This window comes from Malus sylvestris, chromosome 15 (assembly GCF_916048215.2).
Source record: "Malus sylvestris chromosome 15, drMalSylv7.2, whole genome shotgun sequence".
Lineage (NCBI taxonomy): Eukaryota > Viridiplantae > Streptophyta > Magnoliopsida > Rosales > Rosaceae > Malus > Malus sylvestris.
Genome location: NC_062274.1, coordinates 7,574,114 through 7,600,623, shown reverse-complemented (window position 1 = coordinate 7,600,623; position 26,510 = coordinate 7,574,114). Strand labels below are relative to the sequence as shown.

The 26,510-nt window shown below is 36.8% G+C and overlaps 5 protein-coding genes across 9 annotated transcripts; 3 read left to right on the top strand and 2 right to left on the bottom strand.

Annotated features, from left to right (window-relative positions):
- Positions 1–1,921: 1,921 nt before the first annotated feature.
- On the top strand, positions 1,922–7,800 carry LOC126604323 (protein ACTIVITY OF BC1 COMPLEX KINASE 1, chloroplastic-like). The gene is made up of 14 exons (XM_050271533.1): positions 1,922–2,400; positions 2,673–2,879; positions 3,272–3,361; positions 3,479–3,625; positions 3,753–3,917; positions 4,079–4,219; positions 4,303–4,482; positions 4,922–5,117; positions 5,895–6,022; positions 6,307–6,378; positions 6,667–6,779; positions 6,872–7,019; positions 7,124–7,193; positions 7,464–7,800. The coding sequence occupies exons 1-14, from the start codon at positions 2,086–2,088 to the stop codon at positions 7,526–7,528; spliced, it is 2,037 nt and encodes a 678-aa protein (XP_050127490.1). The 5' UTR covers positions 1,922–2,085; the 3' UTR covers positions 7,529–7,800.
- Positions 7,801–9,249: 1,449 nt separating this feature from the next.
- Positions 9,250–15,538, top strand: LOC126604322 (uncharacterized). 4 transcript variants are annotated; one of them, XM_050271528.1, is made up of 13 exons: positions 9,250–9,412; positions 9,734–9,913; positions 9,997–10,109; positions 10,532–10,690; positions 11,024–11,245; positions 11,424–11,501; positions 11,976–12,445; positions 12,549–12,659; positions 12,738–13,225; positions 13,781–13,949; positions 14,583–14,822; positions 14,913–15,047; positions 15,163–15,538. In XM_050271528.1, the coding sequence occupies exons 3-13, from the start codon at positions 10,001–10,003 to the stop codon at positions 15,292–15,294; spliced, it is 2,313 nt and encodes a 770-aa protein (XP_050127485.1). In that variant the 5' UTR covers positions 9,250–9,412; positions 9,734–9,913; positions 9,997–10,000; the 3' UTR covers positions 15,295–15,538. The 4 variants fall into 4 exon arrangements, with proteins under 4 accessions (XP_050127485.1, XP_050127489.1, XP_050127486.1 ...); XM_050271529.1 differs by having other exon boundaries at positions 9,257–9,412; positions 9,756–9,913; XM_050271531.1 differs by lacking the exon at positions 9,250–9,412 and adding an exon at positions 9,491–9,509 and having other exon boundaries at positions 9,756–9,913.
- A 2,742-nt stretch (positions 15,539–18,280) lies between these two features.
- On the top strand, positions 18,281–21,589 carry LOC126604321 (uncharacterized). Of its 2 annotated transcripts, none has more exons than XM_050271527.1 (4): positions 18,281–18,518; positions 19,641–20,685; positions 21,039–21,075; positions 21,188–21,589. In XM_050271527.1, the coding sequence occupies exons 2-3, from the start codon at positions 19,790–19,792 to the stop codon at positions 21,073–21,075; spliced, it is 933 nt and encodes a 310-aa protein (XP_050127484.1). In that variant the 5' UTR covers positions 18,281–18,518; positions 19,641–19,789; the 3' UTR covers positions 21,188–21,589. The 2 variants fall into 2 exon arrangements, with proteins under 2 accessions (XP_050127484.1, XP_050127483.1); XM_050271526.1 differs by having other exon boundaries at positions 18,283–18,518; positions 21,283–21,589.
- Positions 21,590–22,034: 445 nt separating this feature from the next.
- On the bottom strand, positions 22,035–24,676 carry LOC126604320 (cytoplasmic 60S subunit biogenesis factor REI1 homolog 2-like). The gene is made up of 5 exons (XM_050271525.1): positions 24,396–24,676; positions 23,197–23,760; positions 22,929–23,098; positions 22,574–22,792; positions 22,035–22,441 (listed from the first exon to the last, which is right to left on the bottom strand). The coding sequence occupies exons 1-5, from the start codon at positions 24,498–24,500 to the stop codon at positions 22,282–22,284; spliced, it is 1,218 nt and encodes a 405-aa protein (XP_050127482.1). The 5' UTR covers positions 24,501–24,676; the 3' UTR covers positions 22,035–22,281.
- A 601-nt stretch (positions 24,677–25,277) lies between these two features.
- LOC126604319 (uncharacterized) lies at positions 25,278–26,372 on the bottom strand. Its single transcript, XM_050271524.1, has one exon. It carries the CDS (start codon positions 26,051–26,053, stop codon positions 25,595–25,597), a length of 459 nt encoding a protein of 152 aa, XP_050127481.1. The 5' UTR covers positions 26,054–26,372; the 3' UTR covers positions 25,278–25,594.
- Positions 26,373–26,510: the final 138 nt, after the last annotated feature.

Below are 26,510 nucleotides of genomic sequence, written 5' to 3'. Positions count from 1 at the left end.
AGGTCATAATTGTACCTGTGAGGAAAATGTTGCTTTATACTTAGCATGAGTTTCTGTTAGCGAAGATGGTACAGTTGGCACAAATCAAAACAAGAAGGTTTTGTGGGATAAAATCATTGCAAAGTTTCAAGAAAACTGCAATGGCAGTGGGCGGGATGGTGGTGGTGTTTATGATCGGTGGAAGACTATCAACAAAGCATGCACTTTATGGAAATGAAGCTTAGAGATAGCCGTGGTTGGCATGGCTAGTGGAATGAGCGCCACAAAAATTGTGAGTTTTGTTCTTAATATTTTATTTGTCATGTACATAAAATTTTAGACCAGAACGGTTGAAGTATAAAAGCTGTTTCTGGGCTAAAAGCTAAATTTTCCGGGCTAAAATATTTGGCTTTTAGCCCAACCATTGAAGATGGTTTAAGTGTAAATTTATATGCAAAAAAATAGTCAATTTAAAAAAAATACTAATAAAATGTAACCCTATATCATGTGAAATGGAGAAACAAAGTCATGTGGATATCTGTTACTCAGATTGGTCATGCTTGGTAGGAAACCCCAATAAACATATCATTTCTTCAACTTTCATATCATTTGTTGTTTGTCATTTAGATTTAGAAGAAATGGTATATAAATTAGAAATTTGTGTTTCACTTGGAGAAAATGTCTTTACTTAGATATGTCACTCACTCTGAGTTCGAAAACATGATTCCATGCCCATAGTTGCATGGAGTTGTTAGTCTCTAATTAATCCACATAATTTTGGTCAATCAATTGTCTTATTTCTCAGAAAAACCAATAACGAACCACGTAACGGACAACACACCGTATATATTTTCTAACAAAGCAAAAACTTTTGTGAGTTTGATAATTAGTTATTAGAGAAGAGAATCAATGAAAGTTGAATATGCATAAAAAATGCACAAACATAATTATTTTTTGCAGCTATATTAAAGCATAAACAAGAATTGAATTCGCACGAAAATACACCGACATTTTTTTATGCAATTATAGTAAGAGTAAATTGTAGTAATAGTCCCTCAACTTTAATCAAATTGGAGTAATGGTCACTCAACTAGAAATCCATTACCATTGGTCTCTCAACTTATCAAAATATGTAGCTATAGTCATTTTCATCAATTTCATCAAAATTTAGTCAAAATAAGTTATGTTGAAATAACAATTTATTTAATTAGGGTCTTTCAACTCATCAAAGTGTGTAATTATGGTCATTTCCGTAAACTACATCAAAAAATTTGTTAAAATGAGTTATGTTGGAAGGAGCATTGCTACAATTATGTTAAAGTTAAGAGACCATTTATCCAGTTGAATTAAAGTTGAGGGACCAATGGTAATGGATTTTTAGTCGAGGGACCATAGCTACACGTTTTGATGAGTTGAGAGACCAATGATAATGAATTTTTAGTTGATGGACCATTGCTCAAATTAAGTTAAAATTAAAGGATCATAGTTATAATTTACTCTTATAGTAGAGCGTGTTTTCTGCACTAAAAACGTATTTTCCATTGAAGTGCTAAGATAATTCCCTTACGGTGTAATTACTGAAAATATGTAAGATATTTATAAAAGGGAAAACCAAAAATGACCACAAGTTGACTTTTCCAATAAGATTTTATCCGAATTCTCATTGCGATGATCGAGGAGATTTATGAGTCGTGTCCGTTTATCGTACATCGTGCGGTCCGTTTTTATCAAATATTATTTATATTTAATTTTAAATAAAAAATTAAAATAATATATGATCGCACGATATACAATAAACGGTAACGATTTACGAATTATCGGAATTCTCACAAAGTTGATGCGGAGAGGATCCGGATTCATCTCTTTCAGAGAGCTACTTTCCCACACGTTTGAACTTAATCCATAACATTTCCCGTACAAAATTGTATGTGGATTCCCATCCATCACACAAAGAAATATATGAATATCTTTTCAGTTTTCCAACTGATTTTTGAAGTCGTTATTACTCACTTGCTCTCTTCTTCCTCTTCCCCCTAACCATCAAAGTTCATCCCATTCCCATTTCACTCTCTGATTCTCTCAGCCTCCATTCCCAGAGCAGAATCCATGAATTTGCTCTGCGTAAATTGCGTAACCGCGACTCCGTTCCCTGCCAATCAGCATCTGAGCTCGCGAGCTCACACTGTGCCGAGCCGTAGAAATGCGCCGTCCAAGGCTCCGGCGTCGTTTGATTACAGGCTCCGAATGCGAGGAGGCAAGAAACCGTTGCGATTCCGAGTTTCTAATGCCGCAATCGAAACGCGGAGGAGCTTGGCGGCGTCTGCGGGAGAAGGGCAATTGACCAAACCTAGCGCCGCCATGGAGCAGCTCGACTTCGAACGCGGCGTTTGCGTGCCGTTTCGCAAGTACAGTCCAGAAACTGTATGAAACTGAACTCTAGCTCAGTAAACTTATCTCTCATATTTTATTAATTTCTTGTAAATTTTAGTGAAGTTTTATCCTAATCTTGTGATAATATGCAAATGATCAAGCCTGGTTGGAATTCAATTTATCTGTTAGGTTTCTGAACTGAACTCGAGTTTGATTTCGGATGATCCTCTAGTTAAAAATTGGATGTGTTTTTTTGTTTGTGTGAATTTGTTAGGCACTTGTACTCAATTTGGCATGAATTTCTTGATGTTATTTATAATTAGGTGAGAAATACGGTGTTGAAATCCAGAGGAGCAATTGTGTCGTTACTTTCGAGGGGCGTGGAGATTGTGTGGAGTTTGGGATTGTACTGGTCTACCTTGGCGTATGACTACTTCGTAGGAAGGGACGAAGAAGTTGTTTCAGATCGTGCTCGGCAGCTTAGAAACCTCCTATGTGATTTGGGGCCTTCTTTCATTAAAGCCGGCCAGGTTTGAACCTCACTCATACGAGTTATATCCTTCTGTCTTTGCTTAAATATGTCAGTTTACTTTCATTGGATTAACTGCAAAACTGAACTTTGTCATAGCAAAGCAAAATAACAGAAAATAATGCATCAACCGTAGGTTTACTATCACGTTTTAATAAGAATAAGATGGATCATTCAATGAAGATGTAATATGTTGAGATCTAAAAATTTAGATGTAATGCTACATATATTAAAAAGATTGAAAGACGAGAATTCATTGTGGTTGATTTTATGCATTTGGGATTACGATTTTTAGGTTAATTCTAATATTTAGGTAATAATTATTGATGAACAGATCTTTAAATTCGTATTCTTGTGTTAAACACATGCCTGATTTCACCCATGTATTGAAAGGTTCTCGCAAACAGACCTGATATTATCAGAGAAGATTATATGAACGAACTGTGCATTCTTCAAGATGACGTTCCTCCCTTCCCCAATCAGGTAAAATCTCAATTTACCAAAAAGTTATTGGTTCCAGTTGCTTGCATTTGTGATGAGACACTTCTACTGTGTGAGGTTTGCTTAACTTATTCTAGCACATGGCATGCATTGCTTCAGGTTGCCTTCGACATAATAGAAGAAGAAATGGGGCGACCCCTCGAAGCTGTTTTCAGTAAAATTTCTTCTCAGACGATAGCAGCTGCCAGTTTAGGTCAAGTATACCGAGCTACGTTACGTGACTCTGGCAAGGAAGTTGCTATTAAGGTTTACCAAAGGACCTTTTCTTAGGTCATTAACAGCTCTACAGTTAATGTGTTGTGACAATGCTGAAAACATTACTGCGGCAAAAATGTTGAAAAAAAATTCTAATTTATGTTTTTTTCACTTACAGGTTCAGAGGCCGCAAATAGAACCTATAATTTATCGGGATCTTTTTCTTTTCCGAACTCTTGCTTCATTCTTAAATGGCATCAGTCTGCAGAAACTGGGGTGCAATGCTGAGCTGATTGTTGATGAATTTGGTGAGAAGCTTTTGGAGGAGCTTGATTACACTTTGGTACCTTTCAGACCTGTGCTATAGGAGGACAAAAATTGGACTTTGGCGCCATTATATTATGCCTATGGCCTCATTAACATCGTCATTTCAATGCAATTTAAACCGCCATTTTTTCTTTTGACCTTTCTAATTTGTACTCCAACTCTCTTTCCTCTAAACAGGAAGCCCGTAATATTGAAGATTTTCTTCTGAACTTTGAAGGTGATCCTACCGTCAAAATTCCTCTAGTTTACAAAGAGCTTTGTAGTTCACGTGTTCTAGTGATGGAGTGGATTGATGGCATTCGGTGCACTAACCCACGGGTATGATTGTCAAGATAAAAGACGGTATTTTAAAGCAATGAGCTATCATATCTATATCAATAATAAACTGCCCCGCATTTCAGGCTATTAAAGAAGCTGGTATTGATGTGAATGGGTTCTTAACGGTTGGAGTCAGTGCCGCATTGCGGCAATTACTGGAATTTGGGTTGTTCCATGGGGATCCACATCCTGGAAATGTTTTTGCCATGCGTGATGGGCGGATTGCATATGTGGACTTTGGGAATGTTGCTGTGCTTAGTCAGGTGAAATATATACTTCCATGGCATTGATTAATGAATGAGAGAGCAGTAAAGCCCCTTTTTTTTGTCTTTAGTACATCGGCATCTGACACTTTGTTGATTATTGAGGTCAATGAGAGAAATCAATATAAAAGGGTATTTCTTTCCATAGCATACACGGCCAAGATACAAAGATGTATCACTTTCCCTTAGTTCAGAGTATTGTAATATACTCTTTTAAATTTTGAAATCTTCAATTCTCCTTATGGCCACGAGGGTTAACATAACATTGTAACTATGCATACATGGACCATGACAGCCCAGCCACCAAACCTATTGCATTTCTATTGTCTTTATGGAAATAGAATGTTTTATATCTGCTATTTTTTTATTATGGGTTAGTAACGTTAGTTTATCTTAATTTACATGTCCTACATATTGATCTATATTTTAATTTTTTCAGCAAAATAAACAAATTTTGATTGACGCTGTTGTCCATGCTGTAAACGAGGACTATGTTGAGATGGCAAATGATTTCACCAGACTTGGCTTCTTGGCTCCTGGGACCGATGTCTCTCCTATTGTTCCAGCTTTAGAAGCGATATGGCAGAACTCTGTTGGAAAAGGACTGTCTGACTTTAATTTTCGAAGCGTTACCGGTAATTTCATGTCCTAAAGTCTTTACTTTTACTTCTGTTTTTAGTTTTCTTTCCATGGAAAATCTAGTTGTTTTAGAACTCTGGAACTTGGGAATGCATCTCCCTTGTCTACATTATATAATATACATTGTGGTTTAGAATCATTAGATGTTCATTTGGGACACTCATAATATTTGAAGCACATTTGCTTGGGGATGTAAGAACTATAACCGTATAAAGATGACATTTAGCATAATTTTAAAGTTCCTTGGCATTATACTACATCGGTCCGGCTTCACCACGATTAAGGGTTTATAGATTTACAGAGAGCCACCTCATACTATGTTTTGTAATAAAAGAATACAAAGTATTATTGCTGTTATAATATTTTCACTGTCAAAAAATTGACAAGAGTATCCTATAGAACACCTCACTATTGTCAGCAAACAGTAAGGGTGTCTACTGAAAGCAAGAGTTAGGCAAGGTTGATTTTAGTTCTCTAATATTAAGATTTTAACTGGAAATTGTATGATGCCTTTGCTCTAGCTTGTCAAATTTATAAATTTTATGTCGGGGTACCTGGTAATGTTGGGAGTTACCTGATTCTTATAAGAGAACATTACATTCAAATTCATTGTGCATGTGTGTGTGTGCGCGTGTGCAGACTGCTGATATGTTTTCTATTACGATTTAGTTGCCTGCAGGGTTTTCTGATGCTTTGAGGGAAATGAATAATTGCGTTTTGTTAGTTCCTTTTATTTTTGACATGCACTATGCTTTTTGCTGGCTCTGCTGCAGGGAAGTTTAACCAATTAGTCTACAACTATCCCATCCGTATCCCGGAGAGGTTTTCCCTTGTCATCCGTTCTTTATTGACTCAAGAGGGCATCTGTTTTACTTTGCAGCCAGACTTCAAGTTTCTTGAGGTAAAGGCGGATCTTTTTTCATACTTTTTGTGGGTATCATATCTTTTAATTGATGTTATTCGGCATGTAAAAGTTTTCCGTAATAGATTCAACCCTGTGGTATATGTTGAATTTTTTATTTAAAGGTTACTTTTGCTATTTATATGCTACGACGGAGTGCCTGCCATGTTTTACATTTAGAAACCTCATATCTCATATGCAAATTTTGTTATTGCAATGATAGCCATCTGTGTTGTACATGCTTTCCTTCCCCATACTATTATTGACATTATTCAGTCAAACAGGTTGCCTATCCATATGTGGCAAAGCGCCTCCTGACAGATCCAAACCCAGCTCTCCGTGAACGCCTCATACAGGTGAGTTCAAACCTAGCTATTATGTATCTGATGTACTTGGAAGTCTGTTAGTTGAATAACTTGAATTTAAATCACATCCAATCCAAATACATTCAAGAACCCTTCGTACTCCTTAACTTGCTCTGCAGTTGAAAAAATGAAGAAAAATAAAAAGTTGCTGTGAATGAAACGTGCAGTATTGCCCACAGGAACAGCTATATTGATTTAGAGGAATTTTCCGATTAACTAGTTTAAAGCTATTTTTGCTGAAATAGAAATCCTTTGACAATAATCTGCTTCTGGTTTTAGGTACTATTTAAAGATGGTGTTTTCCAATGGAAGCGGCTAGAAAACCTTATTGTTCTGGCCAAAGAAAACGTGACCAAGATGAGCAGCAATCCTGCATTCCAAGCTGTAGACACGTCAGTATCTGCTCATGGGCCTGCTTGCCTATTTGTTTGTTCTTCTGCTTAGGAGTTTAAAACCCTATATTTTCTTGGGCTGTTTTTTGCAGGCAACGGTCAAGAGAATTGCAAGTTAGTAGGAAACTGGACCTCACTGACACCATCAAAGATGGAGCTCGCCTTTTCATTTTTGATGAAGGAATTCGTAGAAAGCTTATTCTTGCTTTGACGGAAGATTCAAGGCTTCACATTGAAGAGGTACGAAAATCTGACAAAACTATTATTTTCGTAAAAAAAATAAAAGATAACAACCCAAGAATTGAGTTTTGATAAATTATGTTGTCAATGTGTCTTCTCTCTAGCTTGTGGATGTGTATAGACTCGTTGAAGATCAGATAGACATACCGTCAGTTGCAATGGAAGTAGCACGAGGTAAAAACACTTCATCTTGCCCTTTTTAATCTCAAGTTTTAGTCTACGAATTAGAGTATTTGCAATCGTATGTTTTACAAAAGCCGAATCTCAAGTAGATTCGCTTATATCAGTGGGTTTCATTTTTGCGAGAGATGTGGTAAGCAATGTGGTACAAACCTACAAGTAACATTACTTGCCAGATTGTTTATAACGTGGCACAAGGAAACCGATTATTTTTTTTCCAAACTTTTGTGTTTATATCTCAAAATCCTGTGCTCGGACTTGCAGATTTCCCCAGCGTTATACGAGATCTGATGCTTTCGTGGACTGATTCGGTGTTATCTGATAGATAGACCAAGTTTTGGAGTTGGGCTTCAAAAACGTAATCCGACTTACGAGTATTATACGACAGGAATCTTTACACTTTTATCGGATGAGAACCTGTTACCTCAAAGTTGTAAATTGCCTTGCAAACGTTGTAAATGATAGACATTCACTGTATCTGTATACGAACGGTTATATGGTATAGCAAAAAGTATCTGCAAACCAGTTGCAGTTTTTGGGGCAAATCACAAAATATTATCCCTTTTGGGGCAATTGAAGTAGTAGTGACACTATTACCAAATATTTGTAATTACAGTTTGATGCGCACATTAAATTAGAATAGGCACACCCATTAAACTCTATGATTAATACGTCAAATGTGTAATTAATTCTTGTCTAATTCTAGAACCAACGACAGAGATCGTTATAGAGTCGTTGAAGATCAAGTAATCTTGTGGGTACTATTAGTACTAGGACCGTTTTTTCGAGTTATAAGTTATAACATCATTCATATCATTCTTGAAAAAAATTAGACAAATATAAAATTATTAAGACGTTCATTTGTAATAAAGAAAATAGACAAATACGTTTCTACAAAGAAACCATAAACTCTTAATCTAACAATCATATGGTTTCAAATTTGAGTGATTTTTTTTATAGACATGACCTTTGAGAGAAGGCATAAAAGATAAAAAGTTCGAATCGTTGAATTACATTATGGAGTGAACGCCACAAAAAAAATGTATAAAAAATGGTTTAGAAGAAGCGTTGTCATCCGTTCCCAACCTTAAATAGATTAGCACTTTCCATTTTATTTGGAAAACTTTACTAAAATACTTACTAATCTCAATGGCTTGATTGATCTTTTAATACACACACACACTAGCACAACACTTTATCTGTATGAACAATTTCTCTTAATAAGTGCATATTTTTTTTAATATTACATAATTATTGTTTTGTCCTCCTTATGTAAATATTGTGTATCAAAAGTGAGGGTAAAATTAGAAAAATAAATATATGATTGTCATTTTCTTAAAAAAAAAGAAGGTAAAATAGGAAAAATAGGGATATGATAGTCATTTTGTCAAAAGGTAGAAAATTACTATTTTACCCCTCTTTTAGTGTATATCAAAAGTGAGAGCAAAATTGAAAAAAAAGTTGGCAAGGAAGGTTCTCTTAATAGAATGTATATATATATTACATGAATTAAATATGACTTTTAGATGATAATCTAAATTAAATATTAATGAAACATTTTTTGTCAACTAAAAGAGGATGAAAAAATATTTTTATCTTTTATCACAAAATAAAATTATGGACAATAAAGTAATTTTGCACAAATTAAATTTTACAATTTTTTTTTAAACATCACTTACATACGATCCTAACAAATCTCTAGTTTAAAAAATAAAAATAACTCATCCCCAATTTCCAAGTTATCTCTTTCTCTCCCTCTCTTTCCTTCTCATTTAAGAAAAAAAAAACAAAATAGGCATATACACAAGAGTGCATTTTTGCTCACCACATTCAAGTGATAGTAATGCTCACTCTTTATTTATCACCGTTAAATGAGTTTTAATTTGAAGCAAAATGTGTGAAGATATGGTAGTTACGTTAAATACATGTAGGTATTATATCCAATTTCAATTTCTTTTCCCCCAAAATTCCGGTTTTGTCAATTTCAACCAACCAAAAGACAAGAAAAAAGTTTTTATTGGAAAGATTTTTATTTATTTTTGGCCGAAAATTTTAGTAGTAGGACTGTAGGAGGTTCAGGAAACCTCTTTCCTTCAGTTTCCTCCCTAAAAGCCAGTCCCAATATCACAGGAAAAGAAGAAGAAGAAGAAAAGGAAAAAAAGTACCATCTTCAGATCTTCTCCCCTTGCTCCTCACTACTCCTGCTGCACCAGGTAAACCCTAATTCTCCCCTCCAAGCATTCCAATTGATCCAATTTCAATGGGCGCCACTGCTTCTCTTGGAATTTCTTCATCGGATTTTACTTTGGGGTATAAATTCATCGAATTTTACTGAATTTTCCCCCAAATTTCTCATTCGGCATAAATGCGTAATTAACAAGCTGTTCCAAACTTGTTTGGTTGCTGAGAAAGCTGTTGATTTGAATTTGCTTTTTTATTTTCTCCCATTTGCTTCAAGTTTTGATTTTTCAGATTTTCTTCTTTTTAGAAAGCAGAGCATTTCAATTTTGTAATAGGCAACTGATTGTTTTCAGGTTTGCGTGTGATTGGGTGCAGCTTCATTCATGTGGCAGAGAGATAGAGCAATTCATTTCGCAGCTGGAATTCAAACTCGTGCGATAGTTTTCGGCATTGAATAAGCATTGTTGTGGATTCGATCAAGGCACGTTTAGTAAATCAACCCGTCTTAAGGGCTGCGGCGGTGTATGCACTGGGTATGTTGCTGATTTTGTTTTGTGGTTACTGACTTTTTATATGTATGTGTATTTGTTTTTAATTGAGCCAGTTCTTTCCATAGGACCATGCCTCGTAAAGTAAACTACGGAATTGATTATGATGACGGGTACGATGCTTATGAAGATCATGATTATGATTATGATGATGATGATGAGTACGGAATAGAAAAGAATGGTTAGTGATCGTTTTACTTGAATTTATTTTCATTCTTCACCCAAAGTTGTCCTTGAATCTGCATGGTAGTTTACAGCTTTGAAGTAATTCTTAGTTTGCATCTTTCCATTTTTGGTAGTGTATATTTGGTTTGATGGATCTATTTTGTTGGTTCACTCTTCAAAAATACACAAAGATTTAATTCACTTTCATCTTGAAATATACTTTTGCAATCTAGAAGTAGAAGATGTTTGTTTGTCCAGTATTTGAGATTTCACATAATGACATACTACCTTGCAATCTGAAAAATGCTAAGTTTGTCAAATGCCAAGTCTCTGTCAAAAAATTCCTTATTTATCTCTTTACCTTGTTCGTCTACTAATTACAGCCATTACATATATACATCTTAACTGTTATATCCGCTGCTGAATGGGTAATTGCAGTAACAGGCAAAGCAGTTGAGTCAAAGCGCGAAACTGAAAGGCCTAAGGTCTGGAGTTGTTCCATTTGCACGTATGATAATGAAGAGAATACGTCTGCATGTGACATTTGTGGGGTTCTTCGCAACCCTTTGTCTAAAAGCAATAGAGATAATAAAACAGGTATTAAGTGTATCCTAAACCTTTGTGAGCTACTCTGTGAGTTTCTTATTTTTTATTTCCTGGGAGTTCTGTGTGGCAAGGACATTCCTTTGCCTAAACCCTCCTCTCATTTTTTTTATGTAAGAAGATTTTGCCTGTATTTGTTGGTTTGGGAAAGGATACCGTGCTTCATCTTATATTATATGACATTGCCCTTTGGGTAGATCTCATCTTTTTTAAGGAACAGTTTGTATGTTAGTCTTTGTTACTCAGATTTCATTTCAATTTAATGCCTTTTAAAAAACAAAATAAAAGTCAAGTTCATTGCCCTTTTTAGAAATCTCTTTCATGCAGTTGAAGGCAGATGCAAAGATTCTGGAGTATCCATAATGGCCAAGTCTATTTTTGCATCATTGCCGCACCAGAAGCCAAAACAGGCTGTACTATTTCATCAGCAGAAAGATGATTCTATGATAGAAGAGGGCAATAACTTCCACAGGCTTGGGGATTTCAAAGGACCTATTCATGAATTCCTTAACACTTTTAATGTTCATAACAAACACCGTATTGATATAGGTCTGCACTCTTTTTCCTAAAGATGATTTAGAGTAGAGTTAGAACATCACCATTTTCACAGTTGAGAGATACTATTTAATCCAAGCATCTACCATCTTTTACTGCTTAAAGAATGTCATTATATATATTTGTGGCATATATGTTCTGAGTTCTAACTTTGCTTGCTTTGATGATACAGCTCCTTTCAAGTTTGATGTTCCATCCCCAGATGACGTGGTTTATAATGGATTGTGGTCCTCCAAAACAGGTTCAAAAGGTATACTTTTCTTATATTATTAAAATTCCATTGTGGGTATTTTTTTGTCACAACTTACAGTCCACACAGAAAGGTTCCCCGTATTATTATATAGTAACCTATGGACTAGAAGAAAGCTATCTTAAAATTTGAGATTTTTTATAACATAATATATGTAATCCAGACTTTCAATATAAGTGATCTAAAAGTCCTTGCCAAAACCTGGACAAAACTTTGCATTGTTTGAATTTGTTTGGGGGTCTTCAACAATGGGTTTCCTTCAGACTCTTAATTTTTTTTCTTTGGTTGGTTTTGGACTGAGAAGAAGTCTGCTACGGTAACTGACATATAATGCCTTTCTAGTGCACTAAGTGATTAGAAGTATCTATTTTTCAGAAAACAAGCTATATTGGTCAGTTTTCTAAATGTACTTTTATTAGTCTTTTTGTGAGATAAAATTGTTTGATATGATTCTCTAATATGTTTTATTTGCAGCTGGTGTTATTGACTTGAAATCTTCAAAAGCTTCCCCAAATGTTGCGAAGAAGAGTAGTGCAGTTAGCGCACAATCAAGTGCTGAATGGTCAGGTAGTTCATCTACAATGGCACAAAAAAGGGAACAAGGTAGATTAGATAAGGAAATTCAGTTGGAGAATCAGACAGTTAGTTATCACCATGGAAGTAGTGGCGCGATTACTATACAAGAAAATGGTAAATTTTCAGAGAGTTCATCTGCTTCGCAGCCAACAAGCAGACGTGACAGTGGGGTTGAGAGCACTTCTGAAATTAGGGGCAAGTCACAGAGTGTTACCAGTGGCTTGAAAAACATGACTTTGGATGCTCGATCTGGATATTCTAATAGTGTTAGTGTTAGAGAATCTCGTTCACAAGCGGACTATAAACCTGAGAAGTGGATGCTTCCTGACCAAGCTATAGATACACTGACTCAACTGAATCTTGCAATAGTAAGCCCCGCTAGATTATGGTCTTACAATCCAACTCATTGTCTTCCTCCTACTGCCAATTGATAGGAAATGGAGCCAATTTTTGTTTCACTTGTTATTGTAGGTTGGTCATGTTGATTCTGGAAAATCAACACTCTCTGGTAGGTTGCTTCACCTTTTGGGAAGGATATCTCAGAAAGAAATGCACAAATATGAGAAAGAGGCAAACTTGCAGGTAATCTAATTGCAATTTTTTATTTGAGTACTTTTGAAGGTTGAATCTCGTGTTCAAATTGGGTTCATGATTTATCAGGGAAAGGGGTCCTTCGCATATGCTTGGGCATTGGATGAGAGTACCGAAGAAAGGGAAAGAGGAATAACTATGACAGTGGCTGTTGCATACTTTGATTCCAGAAAATATCATGTTGTTGTGCTCGACTCTCCTGGCCATAAAGATTTTGTTCCTAACATGATATCTGGGGCAACACAAGCTGATGCTGCAATACTTCTCATAGATGCCTCTGTTGGTGCATTCGAAGCTGGTATGGATGTTGGCAAGGGACAGACAAGGGAGCATGCACAACTTATTAGAAGTTTTGGTGTTGATCAAATTATAGTTGCTATTAACAAGATGGATATCGTTGAGTACTCCAAGGATCGATTTGATTTGATCAGACAGACACTTGGAACATTTCTCCGTTCCTGTGGTTTCAGAGATTCTTCGGTGTCTTGGATTCCATTGAGTGCCATGGAAAATCAAAATTTGGTAGCAGCTCCTTCTGATGTCCGTTTATCGTCTTGGTGAGTGCACTTGTTTTTCATCACTTTAAAATCACTGCTGATGATGGATAAAAGATGAAATGTTGTCTTTATTCGAAATGTAGGTGCTAACTCATTTTTATTTTACATATTAGAATTAGAACTTTGTGTATTAGCTAAATTCTGGGCTTCATTATGAAGTTTTTGGTCTACTTGTTTCTCTTCATGTTACTCACCCTCCTCCCTCACTCTCCCTTCTCTCACTCTCCTATTCTATCTCAAACTCCGCCTCTCAAAGCAAGCTTTGTTCTGCGTCAAAAAACATTTTCACCCACTAGAAGGATCTTCATCTTTTTATTTATGAAAACTTTTCATATCATTCAGAAGCCACTGTAAGGAGAATAACGGGATAGCAACTTGTTTTATGTGAGGTTCATTTTCAGTAGGGCCCCATGTAATAAAATCAAAAGTTCATGTTGATAGTAGCTCGCCTGAAGAAGTAGACAATCGTGGCATTCTTAATGAAAACTTTGGAGAACTTTTCCTTATTGCTGCTGATATTGTGAGTGAAAATAGTTTGAGGTAACTGAATTGCAGGTACCGTGGACCTTACCTGTTGGATGCAATTGATTCCCTCAAACCTCCTACAAGAGAGTTTTCAAAGCCATTGCTGATGCCTATATGTGATGTCATCAAATCTTCTTCACAAGGACAGGTGTCTGCTTGTGGTAAATTGGAAGCAGGAGCTCTTCGAAGTGGATTCAAGGTATGTTGGTGGATAGTATTAGAAGTTTCCATAAGTAATCTGACTACACATCTGTCATTTCTCATATTAATAGTTCATTGAATCGGTTAAGATCATAGATATTTCCTCTGTTTGAGAATTTTCACACACATGTACAGCTCACATGTATGCATGTGGAAAATTGTCCTTTTATCAGACCGGTCTATGTTGGTATTCTGAAAAGTGACATTGTCATACAACTTTTACGCATGAACACAGTTAAGGAAGGTCTTGATGTAGTTCAAGATTAAGTGATACATTCACGCGATTGGATTGCTTTGGAATTTTTATACATATATACACAGTTTGTAGTTCAAGATTAAGTGATACATTCATGCAATTGGTTGCATTGGAATTTATTGTACTTATATACCACAGTTTGTTGCTCATTGGGTTTGGTGGACATGAGCTATTGAACTGGCTGTCTGTTTCTCTTTTAATGTTACCTGCTGGAGAAAGTTGTCCGTATGATTAGATGACAGGCTCATGCATATTCTAATGCAAGTAATCAATTTAATTAAATTCAAGTACATCTAATATAAGCCAACAGTTCGTTTGCTTTACCACTCCTGTATCTTTCCTTGTACCATAACCATAACCTGGTGAATTGTGTAGGTTCTGGTTATGCCTTCGGGAGAATCAGGGACTGTACGCTTGTTAGAACGTGACTCTCAGGCTTGTGCAATTGCAAGGGCTGGGGACAATGTGGCTGTTACTCTGCAAGGCATTGATGGAGGTCGTGTGATGGCAGGAGGTGTGCTCTGTCACCCTAGTTTTCCGGTTGCAGTTGCAAAACATTTGGAATTGAAGGTGCTTGTTTTGGATGTTACAACCCCAATTTTAATTGGTTCTCAGGTGTGTATTTCATTTGCATGAAAATTTTACTTTTCTTTTTGCGCCACTGTTTTTTGTGGAAATCAAATATAATACGTCTGGAATGAGCAGTTGGAATTCCACATACACCACGCGAAGGAGGCTGCGAGAGTGGTAAAGATTTCATCATTGCTTGATCCAAAGACTGGAAAACTGACAAGAAAGGCTCCTCGCTGTCTTACTGCAAAGCAGAGCGCGGTCGTAGAGGTGAATAAAATCAAAACCATTGCTGCTGTTTCAGTTTACAGTTTACAGGTTAACCTCACGGTACTTTTGGTAGTAACAGTAACATTATTCCGATCCTTTCCTGCCCGTATTTCAGGTCAGTCTTCATGCACCGGTTTGTGTTGAAGAGTTCTCCAACTCCAGAGCCCTTGGGAGGGCCTTTTTAAGGGCGTTAGGAAGCACCATTGCTGTCGGTGTTGTAACCCGGATTATAGAGGAGCAGAAGTAGTTCGCGCACGGTTACGGGGATTAGGTCAGTTTTTGGTAGTGGTGCATAATTTTGGGGTTTGATAGGAATTTCGAGGTTCGGTTGTTGTATGTGCATTCAGCAGTCTCGGCTCATAAACTATATATACACATGCACACACCAAGTGGTTTGTACCTTGTTGAGGACCTATAGGTAATTTGCAATTTTTTTTTGGTTCTTTCAAATAATTACGTGAAATGAAAATTAATCAGGGTTTCGTGTATAATTTTTTTTTAATTGCGTTTATCCCTGCATCCGACGGCATTTCAAATCCTCCATTCTTACAGTAATTATTCTTAACTGCAGTCGTAGGAGGATTGGTTTCTAGATTTTAGCCTAATTATTGGTCTCCGAATTAGAAGTCCGTGAGTATTGGTTCTTAATCTTGTCACAGCTTGAACTTAGTTAGTTAAAAGAATCATTTCTCCACGTTGTGATAAATTAATTAATAATATCGGCTGACTATCGTTTGCTCCTCGTAAAACATTTTTATTTAATTAATTAATTAATTGATTATATAAATTTTCTCAACTCTTTCGTTTGCACGAGATGAAATCCATGATATTACCGTGGGATCTTCTATGAAATTCTTCTGATGGCATATTAATGAAAAAGAAAATTAAATAATTGAGCAAATAAATATATAAAATCGACTTGGCTTCTTCTTTCACATTCGTTTATTGTAATTAAAATATTAGATATTGGAATCAGCCACTTGCCGTGTTATTTGAATTGTTCTCTAATTAAACAATGGGACTAAAATCATGAAAATCATCATCATTTAACACTTGCACGTCTAATTCCTCCAAACATAACTATTTTTATATTTAAGCACTAAAAACCACCAATGTCACTTTCTTATATGCATATTTTTTTGAGGTTGTTGTGGTTATATGAACAATTCTCACACAATAACTGAACACTAAGAGTTGATATAAGTACACTGTTATTGTGACTGAACTGTAAAAGAGGTTTGTCATATCTGATTCGACAGTATTTATCCGCTTTTAAGACACCACGTATTTTCATACAACATCATGTGAATAAAGTTTACACATGCGTCTCATTGATATACAATATCAAGATTGTGCGCATGTATTGTGAAAGTCATTTTTATGTGTCACATGTTATGCACGTAAATTTTCTCGACCTAAAATTAAAATTTAAAAGTCATATCCTGTATTTTTTTAATTTTTCTTTCGCTATGAGTGATCTGTAAAATTAATAATTATATTTTACATATAAAAATTTTAAATTTTTATAACAGTTAAATCTTGTATAAAACTCGTAGTATTAAATGTTACGCGCTGAGAATGTCATTTTAACGTAAATATTTTAGTCCGTGGTTTTACGCCAAAGAAAAGAAGGACAAAAGAGTAGCTTTTGACTTTGGAGAAGGTGCGACTGTGCGAGGAGGCTTGACTATCCAGGCAGGCAAATGCAAATGCAGTACCGCCAACCTGTGGGCACAACCCGTCGCCTCACAAATCACAATTTCACACGCCTACCTTTTGAAAGTCAATCCATTCCTTTCTTTTTTTGTCAACCTCAGTTAATGTTTTTTCTTTTTAAGTACATCGATATAGTTTTACATTAAGAAGATAGATAATTCGACTAAACCATACCCAACGGACAATCTAATTTGGTATTGAAATCATGATTTACGAGATTCGAACTTAAGACCTCTCAGTTCCAAATAAAGAAGAATATCATCACAGATAACTTCAATTCATGTTTGATCAACCATATAAATTTTTTTTTTTTAAATATGATTTTTTAACCTGAAAAAGAAAAAGAAAAACGTTATTAAAACAAATCACATCGTATATTAAATTCACACATACCAAATTGTAATAAAGAATAATAAAAAGAAAAAAAAAATAAAATAAATGCAAAACTGATTATAAATATGTCTCAGCCCAAAATAAAACTATCTTTTACTTAGTCGTCGACAAAACTGATTATAAATATGTCTCAGCCCAAAATAAAACTGATTATAAATTGTAATAAAGAATAATAAAAAGAAAAAAAATTTAAAATAAAACTATTTTTATTTTTTTTTAAATATGATATTTTAACTTGAAAAAGAAAAAGAAAAACGTTATTAAAACAAATCACATCGGATATTAAATTCACACATACCAAATTGTAATAAAGAATGATAAAAAGAAAAAAAATTAAAATAAATGCAAAACCGATTATAAATATCACCACACTGTAGTACTACATGTTAACTCCTTCTGCTCTCTTCATTCCCTTTCTCTTCGTGTCTCTTCTCATAATAAAAAAAAATATATAAACCACCATACTATGCAGGTGTCGGCGTCGACATATCCATATTAAACTACTGTGAAATTTTAGTAACAAATTGTCCATAATTTTGCTGAATTAAGTAAAACTCTCCATGTAGTCCACTCCACTCCCCACATCACAAAGTGTGAATGCTAATGGATTCTGTCACTCTCACATGAGCTTTGGTCAAAGCAAAAGGGCATAACAGTCATTTACTCGAAAAATCGATGTGTAACTTTACCTTGTATATATAAATATTTATGATATACGTAAGCGTTTTCTTGATCATCTGATTAATTAAAAATGTGTGGTCACTCATTGTTAAATTGATATCAAAAGTGGAGTGAACGTGCTTTGAATGTTTACATCTTACCCCTTAACAAATTTTAAAATGGATGATCATGAATTTTTTTAATTACCAAGTGATCAAAAGAACGGAACTCGGTATATATATCGGAAAATTTGTAGTTGCGACGGAAATACGGATGGTACAACACGTTTTTTTATGCAAGTGGTGAAAATTTTTAATTTTTAAGTTATTAACCTTTAACACACATAACCTATTATTTATATAGGGATACATGATGTACCACTTCGTGTGATGGGAATATTGAAAAATCTCATATATCCATCTTTTGGAAAAGAAGAAAACGGAGAAAAAAAATAGAAAAGAGAGAGAGAGACCCTACCAACCTGCTCCTCCCAAAGCTGACCTCTCCCAATCACACACACAACATAAACAAAAGAGAGACCAAGAAATGATGCTCTCTTTACTCTCATAGAACTTTAAACAAAGACCAAAAAAATAAAATAAAATCTCTCTCGTTCCTGAGGCCCTCTGTATCCTCCTCTTTGGTCTCAATCTCCACTTTGGGTTTTCCCCCATATTTCAATCGAAGATTCTTATATATTAGGTGAGACCCAGGTTCCCAATTCTCTCTCTGTTTTCTGGGTTTTTTTTTGCCCTTTCTGATTGATACTTTGGTTGTGAATTTGGGTTGATTTTATTGGTTTTTGTTGATTTTACTGGATATCCATTAGAGTAAAGTTTTCATCTTTTAACTTTTCACCACTGATTTCTCAGTTGACTGATTAACCCATGTTTTGGTTTGATCAGTTTTTGTGATTACTAACCGGTTCTAATTCATATTTTGTCAGAACAACTGTGATTCTTTGTTGTTTATGCTGGATGTTAATCAATTTGTTTAATTTGAATGATTTTGGGCTGATTAATTTATTTTTAATATCCATGCAGCTTAATCGATGTTTTCTAATTCGATATAGTTACTTGGGTTTGCTTGTTCTAATGTGTCAAGATATTTGGTTGTTGAATTTGATTGGATGATATATTATTGATTAAGTAGGTTTAAGGAATCGCTTGTGGAAATTGATTTTCTGTAATGGCTGTTTGCTTCTGTTGACTTTTCTTAAGGGTTGAACTAATCAACGTTCAACCTGGAGAATTTGACAAGCAGACAGCGTAACCTATTAAAACCAAATCAGAAGAAGGAAACAAACGAATTGAGATTATATATATTGTGTTCTATGTTGTTTGGTTACTGTGCTTAGCTAAATCCATACGGTTGACCTGGTTCCTTTCGATTCAAAGGATACTGAACATACTTTACTTTCCTTAGTGACCTTGCTGCGCATTTGGATCATAAATTTTTTGGTAATATGCTAATTTAACAGAAAGTTTTTTTGATGGGTTGTACTGGTTTCAGTATATTTTTTTGAAAACTGGTCTTACTTGGCTCATTACAACTGATCCTTGTTAGAGTAATGTCTACAAACTCATCCTTCTCATAACTCGCGTGCGTGGTCCCTCTTTCTCAATATATATCATTTATATGGTTCCTCTAATGTGCTTTAATAGCCATAGTCATCGGAAATTTTGTTTTTAATTCTAGGTTATTGAAGTTTTTTTTTCTTTTTCCAAAGAGTGTAGAATATGGTGAGCAATTTTGCATTTCTTCATCTTCCTAGCTTTGCCGTACTCTATTCATTCATACTTACCGTGATCCTTTACTGTGCAGAGCCTCATGTAGGATGCTATCATATTGGATCAGTGGCTTTTAACCTGGGAGATTGGTTAGTCTATGCTCAGAGTTTCCATTGTTTAAGTGGTGCTTCTGATCCGGCGCATGCCATGTGCTTGTGTTAATTCTAAGCAATATCCCCCGTCATGGCCTTTGAAGCTAATCAAAGAGGGCTTCAACCCTGTTTAATCAATATGGATGATATTGAGTTAAATATAAACTGGGAAGACGTGAATTGTCCTATATGTTTGGACTTTCCTCACAACAGTGTACTACTTCAGTGCTCATCTTATGAGAAAGGGTGCCGTCCTTTTGTTTGTGACACAGACCACTTACACTCCAATTGTTTAGACCGCTTCAAAAGTGCATATGGTATGTCATCTCCTTCAAAACCAGTTGTGAATCCTGCGGAAAATACTGAGCCAAAGGCATCAGAAGATGATTGCAAGCCTACTTGTCCTTTGTGTAGGGGGGAAGTTACCGGGTGGGTTGTTGTTGACAAGGCTCGTGTACAACTCGATGTGAAGAAGCGTTGTTGTGAGGAGCATCGCTGTACATTTATGGGTTCGTATTTGGAATTACAAAAACATGCTCAGCTGGAGCACCCTCATTCTCGTCCTTCAAAGATTGATCCTGCTCGGCAGCTTGATTGGGAAAATTTCCAGCAGTCCTCCGAGATCATAGATGTTTTGAGCACTATACATTCAGAAGTCCCTCGCGGGGTGGTTTTAGGAGACTATGTGATTGAATATGGTGATGATGAGACTGGGGATGAGTTTGAGGACTTCCATGGGGATGAACGCAACTGGTGGACCTCCTGCATCTTATATCAGGTTTTCGATAACTTAAGGAATTCTAGAAACAGAAGAAGGTCAAGAGTTGGTGACACAAGAAGAGGAAGTCGCCGAGCAAGCTATGATAATTCAAATTCTGATGAAGGTTCTGTGACATCTGTTGAATTCCCAGAGTATAGGGCAGATGAGATGGATGATGAGTTTATGAGTACAACTGGCCCCTCCAGAGGTGGCTCTAGTTATCGCAGGTCTGTAATGTTTCTTTAAAATGAAATTTGTAACTTATCATGTTATGCTATGTATCGCCGAGCAATCATCGTTCTTGCATGGATAGTTAAAGTCATGACTATTACACTACGGCGAGAAATCTAATCCATCTTTTCTGATATGCCCTTATACAAATGCACCATTTGATTCATTTCCTTGTTGGACTGATTGTGCCAATAGGAATCTCTTTAAGTGCAGCTTGGAGAGCTCAGTACCGGCACATGTACATACTGCTGAGCTTTACGGCTCTTGTCTAACTTCCGTAAAAGATTGTAGAATTCATTTGTTTCTTGGCTTTACCTAACAGTTATGCATATTTCTCTTTTATTTGCAGTTCCCGTAGACGTCGTTCTCGCTTCTATGACAATTAGGTATGCTTACACATTCGTTCACTCTCTAGTTTTCACAGAATAGAAAGTTGTTTCACAAACTAATCTGGGCCTTAATATCTAAAAGACCGACTCATTTTCTGTGTGGCGTTAGGTTTCGTCGCCCTCAAGCTCTCGTCTTTCGTATAATAAACCCATCTTACAGCACATCTATCAATTTCATACGACGTGTATTGTATCTTCTGGCAGGGCGTAACTAGAATAGAACAAGTGAAGGAAGGAAGGAAGGAAAGAACGAGATCCATCGGAAGACACAGGAAGTGGATTGGCACTGGGATGGGATGCTGGGATGCTTGCTGTGGCTCTCATCTCTTGAGTGGTTTTACATGTAAAAGATAACCTACATCTGGATTGTACATTCTTTCTTGCCTAGGTGGACGAGGACATGATTATTATTTTTCCCTCTATGTTCCTTGTTTGCAATCTTGATCAATTTCTCACTAATGATGTTTTTGGACAGTAATTTAGTATGTAATTACTTTTTGTTTTTCGGCAACTTGGTGCAAAGGCACAACGTACTTATCAAACAAGGACACCGTTTGACTCCTTACATGCATACATATGAAGAACTGCTTTGTCTGCAAAGAAATGAAACACTCGTAGAATTTTGGTTTCAAACCACAGCTCGAGATAAATGTAATCCAGTAAAAGATTCATAAGCGGTTGTTAATGGAGTTGAAGCTACCAAATTTTGAGGAGTCGGTATCAATTTATGATTAATTTACGAGTCATTTTTCAAATGATTCTTATCGTCGCGGTAGCCATTCCAAATTTTATTCCGATCAAAACAGGAGGTTCCCTAATCGGAGATCTCTGGATCACTGGCCGTTCGCCTCCGAAAGCAGGCGAAGAGAGTCGATATTTGAGTCACATCTTCGAATTCGAGGTGTGGCCTTATCTCATCTCTCAAATTAGACATTGAAATTCTACTTCACATGACATTTAAAAGAAATGAATACTGCAAAGGGAAGCAGCAGGAGGACTTGCATTAAAATACGCATATCCATTTTTCACGCCATAATATTTTGCATAACATTGCTAATTGGTAAAATTGTAGTTCATGCAAACAAAATATTGCCACCTGCTAGCTATGAATACTCAAACGAATACCCAAGATACTACTTCATCAAAAACTTCTGGCTCACATATCGATACCCGTTCAACCCCAGAGATATGAGGTGTTGAGGACTAATATGTGCAGTTCTTGGGTAGGTTCCGGATGACATTGCTTTTCATTCCCATCTTACTGCGCATTGCCTCCACTCCCGATCTCCTCATTTCCTTCAGTACCTTCATCCTGACCATTCGTTCTTTTGACTGCACTGTTGCCAACCCCATGCTCCTGTACCTGAAAATAAGAAAACAATTCTGCTGTCAAATGATTTGTTTTCTTTGTATATTGTTTATGCTGAATACAGGGGAAGCATCAATCGACTCAATCCAAATTCTTTTTTAAAAACTACAGACAAGACCCACAAACCTTGAGGCTAATGCAGCTGTAATAGCGGCACCATTCGCAGGTGATGGGCGCAGTTTTTGGCGATAATAGCGCAAGTACTCCCGGGAACCAAGTGTTTTGGATGATATACCATCATCGGATCTTCTAGTAATGATGAGCTCAGAGCCACCACTCCCAAGTTCTACACTGTTGGCCATATCACCGGATACAACCAGTTGTTTGCCAGCCTCATCCACATAACTGAAAACCGAGAGAAGAGCAGTTCAGCTAAGATATTCCAACATGTATAGAAGCAAAGTAATACCTAGAACACATTAACGTGACCAAATAGCCATAAACAGAATTAAATAAACGCAACGTATGGGAAGGACAAAACCTGCTGCTGTAATCATAGAACTCTTCCAACTCAGCTTCTTCTTCATCGTCGTCATCGCCATAATGTACCTTGCAGTGGCTTTTGGCCACCATATGCTTCCTAACCGCTTCCAAACTGTTGAAAGGATGGCGCCTATCATTGCAGTACAGACACATGAAATCCCTTTTAACCTGAAAAGTAAGACAGGAACAGCCAACGGATTACTAAAGAGAAATCCAAAACAGGAAAAAGTTTATCCAGGAAAGGAACGTAGAACATGTTTCGGTACCTTAAGACCAAGATAAGTAAGGAGGCCTTTTGGATCCTTTAGATACTCAATATCAGGAATGAAGAATCCATGGTGTTTGTGCATGTGAACCATGCAGCTCTCTAGGGTATCGTGCTCTAGATCACACATAAAGCAACAAGTTGGATCCAAATCCTCAAAGTCATCATCTTCATCCATATCCTCTTCTGATGCATGCTCATCCACATTCATATCAGTCAAAGATTTTGCCAAATCTTCATCAGGATCAACCTCCACCCACTCATCTTCACTTTCTTCAGTTTCCTCATCATTTGCCTCTCTTTTCGGGGGAGCTTTGTTAACAACACGAGGCGGAAGCGGCCTAATTATTGCCTTCTCTTCTTGTTCACTGGCCCCTTGGGAGGCCCGCAGAATGTGACTTCGTGACTTGAGATGCTCAGCATGAGCCTTAGAACTTCTATACCCTTTGCCACAAAGACCACAACTGTAGAGCATCGGGGTTTCACTCAAACTGTTTTTCTCCTGAGCAAGTGCAGCTTGTCTCGATATAAATAACGCTTCTGTCACTCCAGGAACCCCAGCTATCTGATTGTTTTCAAGAAAATTTCATAACATATTAAAGCTCATCAAAACATGTCCGTCATTGAATAGGCCGGTAAACCACAAAGCAAGAATAACACATCACAACATATCAAGCGAAAACATTTCGCCAACCGAGTAGTACCAAAACAACATAATGCATAATCAATCAAAATTTAACTCAATAAAAACTCAAAATACAAGCATATTGCTACAAACTTAGTGGCAAGAATTGAGACCAAGGAACGACTAATTACGCAGAATCTATCATCATATATGAACATGATAATAACTAAACGGAAATAGTGAATTTAAATACATATTCAGCTCAGTTTCATCAGAAATGCATACATACACTATTAACTGCTCATAAAACAACATATTACAACATCAGCAGGTCTAGAATTCAATCAGCAATCAAAATTTTCAAACATCTGTTTGGAATCAAAGATACGAACAAACAAACACGAACTTTATATTGTTCCAGAAGATTGGAATTCGTTTCCTCAATCCAGCATTTGGGAATTTCCGATCCTTCGGATTTCCCATCTCAAAATGGCAATAAATCGAATAAAAAACATCAAAAGCAAAGCAAAACCCTAGAAATTAAGCTGTAAGGAGAGAAGAAAAAGAGAGGGGACCTTGCGCTTGAGATTGTAGCGGTGCCATTCTGACTTGTAATGGAGCTTCTGCTCTGAGTCGTCCAGAAACTCCTTGTTGCAAGAGTTGCATGTTAGCCCTGACATTCTCTCTCTCTCTCTCTCTCTCTCTGTGGTTTGGGATACGACGGAGGAGGAAGGAGGCGGCGGGTGGGTTTTATGGGATCAAAGAAAAACGTGCGACGGCTCGCAGTTGGTGAAAATTGAAACGGTGTATGAAAGAGAAGAGTGTCGTCCACCAGCCACCAGGTGTTTGATTGCGCAAGCTTCAGCTTCAGGGAAGGCGTATCCCAAATTCAACCCCCATGGGCCTGAGTTTTGGCCCATTAGTCATATTTGGGCTCACGTGTTTGAGGCCCAATATCATGAAAGCGTTAAATGTTTGCTCTCGTGATTTTTCTAGTGATGGAAATAAAACATTTGAACTTGAGATATTTTTTTCAATGTAAAAAGGGAATACATGTGTAGCTGTTGGAGGGAGGAATTGAGATTTTTCCTACTCCAAAACATTTTTCATTACTTGTATTTAATTGGCAAAGCTGTCCTCAAACCATCTAGTAGTAGTGACATGAACACTTCTACTACCTCCTTGATAGCGGGAGGAGGCGTTTCATTTTGGTATCGGAAACTCATTCTAATGTACGAAATATGTATGGATAGATCCTCACAACATTGACTTGCACCTGAGTTTCGTATAACATTAAGCACAATCTCAAACAGTCTTATTTTATAGAATATTGTTCCAACACTTTGGACGTTTGAATCATGGAATGTCTAGAGCATGACTGAATTTGTATGTCACACTCACAAGAAAGATACCCAAACTCTTTTTCAACCATCATTAAAATAAAATGGTCGTCTCAAAAAAGTGAAACAAAATGTTTATAAATTTCAAGTCGAATTCATTCCCGACTTAATGAAATAAACAGATACACTTTTTCGACCAATTATCTTAATCTACATATATCATATGCCAATTTAACTCAAAATCCAAAATGATACCCGAATTTAGATTTATTGTTCTTTTAAAATTCTTCAATAATCTAAAAAAAAATTCACATTTACCAATTTGCAAAACAGTCCTCACCAACATGTCATAACCACTATTGACCAAAAAAAAAAAAACATGTCATAACCACACGAAAACGACATTAGAGTCCCAAGAACGACGACATTCATCATCACGAATCTATCCGAGAAGCACTCCTCCAAAATCCGGCACCGTGAAACCGGTCCCATATCTCCTTCTCCAACAACTCAGCGGCTTCAGATTCATCCTCGCTCCCCTTCCCGTCGTCGACGTCGCCGTCGCTGTAACTGCTCGCTTTCCTGAAGAAGTCGTCGTCGTCGCTATAAAGCCCGCCGCCGGCGAGCCCATTGGGCCTGGGCTGCAACAATGCCTTCCTCTGGGCCGCCAAGCACTGCCGCTTATTCTTCCTGTGGGCCAAGGCCTTCCTGCAAATCCCTTTCGGGACCTTGTACACAGTCAGTATCAGCAAATTCATCACGCTGCACGGGCAGCAGCAGCACACCGCCGCACACTCAGCCGCGGCGCCGCCTGCCACCTCGCCGACCCTGCGCCTCTCGCGAGGCGGAGGCCGGGTTAGCGGTGGCGATTGAAGCAAAGCCTCCCGCGTCATCCCCGAGTCCAATCGAAGAGGATATTCTAGATTGATCGGGAATTGAAATTTGTTGGAAGAAGGGGTCAATGGAGATGTGGAGGCGATTGGGAATTTTGCGGATTCATTGTGTTTCAGGGGGAAAGATAAATTTCCCCAGAAAGCTAGAGAATCCAAAACCCAAAATTCAGAGAGAGAGAGGGGACGACAAATGCGAATGGATGGAGAGAGAGACAGAGAGGGAGACAGCGAAACGGACGGGAGACAGATCAGGAGAAGAGAGCGAAACGGACGGGATCCAGGGAGCGAATCTTTAGGCAAAATCGTAATTTTCTTTAAGAATCACTGGTATAACTTTTATTTTTAATTTAATTTTTTCACCCTTTTATTGGTGAAAAAAATGTTACTTTTTTAAAACTTATCCGAAACCAATAAAAAAACTGAAAGAAATGAAACTCATTAAAGTCTTATAATATAT